Source organism: Elaeis guineensis, chromosome 1, assembly GCF_000442705.2.
Source record: "Elaeis guineensis isolate ETL-2024a chromosome 1, EG11, whole genome shotgun sequence".
Lineage (NCBI taxonomy): Eukaryota > Viridiplantae > Streptophyta > Magnoliopsida > Arecales > Arecaceae > Elaeis > Elaeis guineensis.
Window position 1 is genome coordinate 130073057 of NC_025993.2, and position 6641 is coordinate 130079697.

General features: G+C 45.7%; 1 protein-coding gene across 1 annotated transcript in view; it reads left to right on the plus strand.

Moving 5' to 3' along the window:
- Window positions 1–4090, plus strand: part of LOC105061314 (GRAS family protein RAM1) — a 10475-nt gene extending 6385 nt beyond the window's left edge. The window contains 1 exon segment of the mRNA XM_073250846.1: window positions 3410–4090. Coding sequence (XP_073106947.1) covers window positions 3410–3755 — 346 coding nt within the window. The 3' untranslated portion in view covers window positions 3756–4090.
- Window positions 4091–6641: the final 2551 nt, after the last annotated feature.

Sequence of the window (6641 nt, forward strand, 5' to 3'; positions counted from 1 at the left end):
TAATAAATCTATCCTAACAAATAGATAAATGAATCTAATAAGGTTTTACTACTATAAGGTTACCATGCCTCCCCGTAGAATGACAAGAACTACTCAAGGAATTGCAAGAGAGACATCACAACCACGGGATGGTAGCACTCCCCATCTGATCAGTGGCACCCTCAGGAGGAGAGAGTCGTAGATCCTAATGGGAGTACTTCGAGAGCACGTCAGAAACTAGATATGGCTCAGTTAATGCAGACCCTAATCAGGATGGTACAAGCGCAACAACAAATACAGCAGCAAATGCTTGAACAATAGCAGATAACAAAGATACACAACAACATCAGCATCCACCACCACAACATGGAGAGCAACCAGTATAATGGAACAACATTTCAGAATTTAAAAAGCTTGCTCCTCCAGCTTTCAAGGGACTACTGAACCTTTGGAGGCTGATAACTGGATAATGGAGATGGAGAAGGCCTTCGCTGTCCAAGAGTGTCTTGATGAAGAAAAGATTCGATATGCAGCTTATTTACTACAAGGAGAAGCATACAACTGGTGTCAGCGACTACAGCGCAAGCATGAACAAGACGGCGAAATACTTACCTGAAAAAGATTTCGGGTTGCATTCTACGATCAATATTTTCCCTCGGAGTATAAGGATCCAGAAGAGCAAGAGTTTATTTATTTGAAGCAAAAGGGTATGAGTGTGACTGAATATGAAGCAAAATTTACAGAGTTAGCAAAATTTGCTCCGAGATTAGTGGATGGTGAGCAAGAACGTGTTCACAAGTTTGAAATGGGACTGAGAACTGAGATTCGAAAACAAGTGGTTCCATATGAATTGACAACTTATGCAGATATGGTAAACAAAGCACTAATAATTGAAAGGGAAGTCAATGAAGAACACATGGAAAGGGAAAGAAAGCAAAGAAAGAGAGCAAAATCAAATGATACACAAGGGCAGAATAATAAAAACATCAAAAAGATCAGCTAAGGGAGCAATAGATAATAAGACTCAACAAATTGATGGTGAGCCGTGCTCCAGATATGGCAAAAATCATGCAGACAAGGATTGCTATTGGAATACAGGTGCTTGTTTCAAATGTGGTCAGATGGATCATAAAATTGCTAGCTGCCCGCTAAATACTGAAAATCAAGTTGGCCAAAGAACTCATGAAGGACAACATAAGGGTGGTGGACAGATTTCTAAAAATCAGAGAAGAGTGTATGCGCTTACTCAACACAATGCACAGGCTTCCAATACACTAGTGACAGGTATGAAAAATTTCGAGGACGAAATTTTTTTTTAGGGGTGAAGAATGTTATAGCCCAAATCTCAGCCCACCAAAGCCTAAAAAAAAAAAAAAAAAAACAGAGGATTCAAATCGGGAAGAAGACTCCCGATAGGAGTCTTCTTCTCTGGCGAGACCCAGGCGAGATCGGAGTCCTAGGACCCCTCGAAGTCCTAGGGTCCTCTATAAGAAGGCCTCCCCTTTCCCTTGAAGTCGATCATCGGCCCTCTTCCCCTCTTTTTCTCTCCGATTTTCTCGAATTAGAGCCGCGGACACTATTTTGATTCTCGTCATGATTGCCCACCGACGAGGTCACCGGAGGCCGAGGTTAGTTTCCTTTTTCTTCCTCTCTTCCTTCCCCTTCCTTCTGTGCTCTTGTGCGCGGCTGCCGGTGATGAGAGTCGCCAATTTTCGGTCGGAAAAAAGGACCTCTGTTTTGGTCTCTTTTTCCGTGGATTTTCCGGCACCGACGATCGAAATTGACCGCCGGCCATGCTTCTCCGTGACCGGGGAGTGGCCCCCTCTGCCGTCGGCCTCCGCCGCGGTGGTCGTGGCCTGAACGGCCCGGCACAAGGAGGGACCGCCGTCCCCTGTTCGGCCTGGAAGAAGCCCAAGAAGAAAAAAAAGAAAAAAGAAAAGAAAAGAAAGAAGAAGAAAAAGAGAAAAAGAAAAGAAAGAAAAAGAAGAAAAGAGAAAAAGAAAAGGAAAGAAAAAAAAAAGAAGAAAAAGAAGAAAAAAGAAAAGAAAAGAAAAGAAAAGAAAAAAATAAAAAAAAAATATATATATATTTATATATAAATAAATAAATAAATAAATAATAAATAAATAAGAAAAATAATAATAATAAAAAAAATGATGAGAGAGAGAGTTTCTCTCTCTTCTTTCAGTCTGAACCCTGACTTTCTCTCTCTGGAATTGGACTTTCTCTCTCTACTTTCTCTCTCTAAAATTTTCTCTCTCTAGGTTGTTTCTCTCTCTTGATGGATTCTCTCTCTAAAGTTATTCCTCTAGGATTAGCGTAGTGGAAGGCTTCATCTGATGATTTTGATCGAGTTTAGGGAAGAGTTTGATTTTTAAGTGAGGTTTTGATTTTGAGATTTGTTAGATTTAATTTTGAATTAAAATTAATGTAAAAATATAATTTTGGATAATAGGCACGAAAGATCTCCTAGAAGTTAGTCGATCTGTTCATTCAGTGCTCCGTGAAAGGTAAGTAATGAATCATCTTCTTGAGATATTTCATATTTATTCTGAAAATAAATAATTATTCTCTAAAATTATGCATGATTTATGAAAATTATATTTTGAAAGAAAAGTGCTTTTGAAATATATGGTATGTCGATTATGAACACGTTCAGTGAGAAAAATTATGATATATTATGATACAATACAGATCGAATTTATGCTCTCAGCCTAACTATGTTCAGTGGCCTCGTCAATGGAGATTATCGTTGGTACTCAAGTAGACCCTGCCAGTGGGGGTTGTGCGCTGGTGTTTGTAGACCCTGCAGTGGGGTTGTGCGCTGGTATTTGTGGACCCTGCCAGTGGGAGTTGTGCACTGGTATTCTGTGGACCCTGTCAATGGGGGTTAAATGTTGGTCATAGTCAAGGCTGTTGAGTTACGAGTATTTTTAATCGAATCGAATTTATGATTATATTATATGTGAATATTTAAAATATTTGATTTGTATTAAATCAGCATGAAATATACTCTTATGTTTATTGTAACATTATTCTTAAAAATTACATAATATCTGAATTATCTAGTTAAGATATTTGTTACTTACTGGGCTGTCTAGCTCATTACCTTTCTTTCTATTTTTCAGATTCAGATAATTAATTTCGAGCATGAAAAGAAATATTGGGACAGAGCTTTTAGAGGCGAGATTTAGCATTGTCAACTTCATTGAACTTAGATCTATTGTTTTATTTTTAATAAAATTTTATTAGATGTAAGATATTTGATTTAAATTACTTGAATCAAAGTTGAATAATAATTATTTGAATTTATTCTACTGTGATGCATTGATATCGTGATAAGATGCCTTGCATGCTTATGGAGAGAGTTCTTCATAAGTATGCAGCGGTTGCCATGACCCTCGATTCACAATTTCGGATCGGGGGCGTGACACTATTACTCCGCGATATTCGACTCGTTGGATGCCACGTTTCCAGTGGATTCGGCGGCAAGGGCGAAGGTGGAGCAGTGCATCTTCGCACCGGAGATCAAGAACATCGTGGTGAGCGAGGGGGCGGAGAGGGTGGCAAGGCATGAGAGGCTTGAGAGGTGGAGGAAGGTGATGGAAGGGAGGGGGTTCCTAGGGATGGCATTGAGTGCCAACGCCGTTAACCAGAGCCGGATACTGTTGGGATTATATTCGTGCGATGGGTATAGGTTGACGGAAGACAAGGGGTGCTTGTTGTTGGGATGGCAGGACCGGGCGATCATCGCGGCTTCGGCGTGGAGGTGTTGAATGGGCATCGATGGGTTCGCAGGTTGTGGTGTTTTTCTTTTATGTGTGCTTGTGTTTGGTGGTGTCTGGTCTCTCGTGGTACGGCCATGCGGAAAGGGTTCTGGTTTTATCTTTGGCGAACGATGCTTTTTTTTTATTTTATTTGGTGATGTGCACCATAGAACCGATAGCCGCTACAACATCTATGCAGACGGATAAAAGGCATAGTTTGGAGTCCTTTGAGAGGTGTCTGTCGTATGATCTAACGGTTGATGCTGTGAAGAAAAAATCAATCATTCTTTCGTGCAAAATACAACTCTTGATAGGAGGCCTTACATACGGGTGCGGATGTATCTTTTATGTGAGAATGATTCATCTTTTTTTATAATATCAATCATTGGATCATGCAATAATCACTTTGAAAATTGTACAAGTGGATGGAAGAGAATCATTGAAGTATTTTGAGATTTATACAAGATGTCATCTAATGATTAATGTTTTAAAAAAAAGATCAATTATTCTTTTGTATGAAAGATACAACCCAAAGCCTAACATAAGAAAATAAAATGAATAGGTAAATAATTGCCTTCCGCTTGTGCTCTATATTTTGGATGTACCTAAGGTTAATTATATGCAATAATATGTTATTATTTTTGTTGTTGGTAACGATGAATAAAATTTCTATAAAATTTAGTCTGCATGTTTTATGATCAATGTATCAAGCTAGGTGTAATACCCATGGAAAGTGGGATGATTGGCTTTGACCTTGATCAACAAGAAAAATGTATGTTATGTATACTGTTGGTGCAAAAATCCGCCTGCGCCGGAGAAGCTGGAGTTGTGGGGGTCGCGGTCGCCGTCGGGACCTACAAAAGAAGTCTAAACTGGAGGTGGGGTTGCTCCGGCAAGACCTCCAACGCTCAAGTCAGTTCTCTGCCTCAACAAGAATGGAGTGCGCGAACGGAAATTTTAGCAGAGTTTCTAGGTAAAAATGAGAGCTTAAAGAATAACGTATCTGGGGTCCCCCTTTTATAGGCGGAGGGGGCAACAGACTGATAGTGATATCTATAACCGTCTGGCAGTGGGCCGCCTAGAGTCAGGAGGAGTTTGTTGCGGAGAGTAGTGGAGTGGAATCGTGGCTATCACTGGGACATGCCACGTGGAGTCTGTCGTGGGGAGTGGAGCGGCGTCCGTTGTCGCGACTTGCTAGAGGATGGAAGAATCGTGCGGCATCCGTCACAGAAAGTGGAGCAGGATCATGGGCATCATAGCGGTTGGCCAGGGAGTAATGGAGCCACGTGGAATCCGTCGCAGAAAGTGGAGCAGAGTCATGGCCGTTACTGCGGCCACGCCAGGGAGTGCAGGCCTGTCGGTCGAAGCTCGGCTGGAGTGTCTGGCGGGGAGAGGTGGTTAGCTATCCGTTCTAGAGGAGCCCGGAGTTGGCTCTCGTGGGAGTCCGGACGGAGTCTTTCCGCAGCCGGAGCTGGAGGCGAGATCTAGCTCCCGTAGGAGCCTGGGTGAAGTCCACCTGCAATCAAAGTCAGGGGTGAAGTCCGGCTCCCTTAGGAGTCCGGACGAAGTTTACCAGCAATCGAGGTCGAGGACGGAGCCCGACTCTCGTAGGAGTCCGGGCGAAGCCTCTCCGCAGTCGAGGTCGGGGTCGAGATCCGGCTCCCGTAGGAGTCCGGGCTGAGTCTACCTGCAATCAAAGTCAAGGATGAAGTCCGGCTCCCTTAGGAGTCCGGATGAAGTTTACCAGCGGTTGGGGTCGAGGATGGAGCCCGGCTCCCATAGGAGTCCGGGTGAAGCCTCTCTGCAGTCGAGGTCGGGGACGAGATCCGGCTCCCATTGGAGTCCGGGCTGAGTCTACCTGCAATCAAAGTCAGGGGTGAAGTCCGGCTCCCTTAGGAGTCCGGATGAAGTTTACCAGCAATCGGGGTCGTGGGTGGAGCCCGGCTCCCGTAGGAGTCCGGACGAAGTCCGCGTGCAGCCAGAATTGGGAACGAGGCCCGGCTCCCGTAGGAGTTCGGGCGGAGTCTTCCCGCAGCTGGAGCTGGAGACGAGGTCTGGCTCCCGTAGGAGCCTGGACGAAGTCCACCTGCAATCAAAATCAGGGGTGAAGTTCGGCTCCCTTAGGAGTCCGGACGAAGTTTACCAGCAGTCAGGGTCGAGGACGGAGCACGGCTCCCGTAGGAGTCTGGGCGAAGCCTCTCCGCAGTCGTGGTCGGGGATGAGATCCGGCTCCCATAGGAGTCCGGGCTGAGTCTACCTGCAATCAAAGTCAGGGATGAAGTCCGGCTCCCTTAGGAGTCCGGATGAAGTTTACCAACGGTCGTGGTCGAGGACGGAGCCCGGCTCCCGTAGGAGTCTGGGCGAAGCCTCTCTCCAGTCGAGGTCGGGGATGAGATCCGGCTCTCGTAGGAGTCCAGGCTGAGTCTACCTGCAATCAAAGTCAGGGGTGAAGTCCGGCTCCCTTAGGAGTCCAGACGAAGTTTACCAGCAATCGGGGTCATGGGTGGAGCCCGGCTCCCGTAGGAGTCCGGGCGAAGTCCGCGTGCAGCCGGAATTGGGAACGAGGCCCGACTCCCATAGGAGTCCGAGCGGAGTCTTCCCGCAGCTGGAGCTGGAGACGAGATCTGGCTCCCGTAGGAGCCCGGGCGAAGTCCACCTGCAATCAAAATCAGGGGTGAAGTCCGGCTCCCTTAGGAGTCCATACGAAGTTTACCAGCAGTCGGGGTCATGGGTGGAGCCCGACTCCCGTAGGAGTCTGGGCGAAGTCTGCGTGCAGCCAGAATTGGAAACGAGGCCCGACCCCCGTAGGAGTCCGGGCGGAGTCTTCCCACAGCTGGAGCTGGAGACGAGATCTGGCTCCTGTAGGAGTCCGGGCTGAAATCTGGTAGTTGTAGG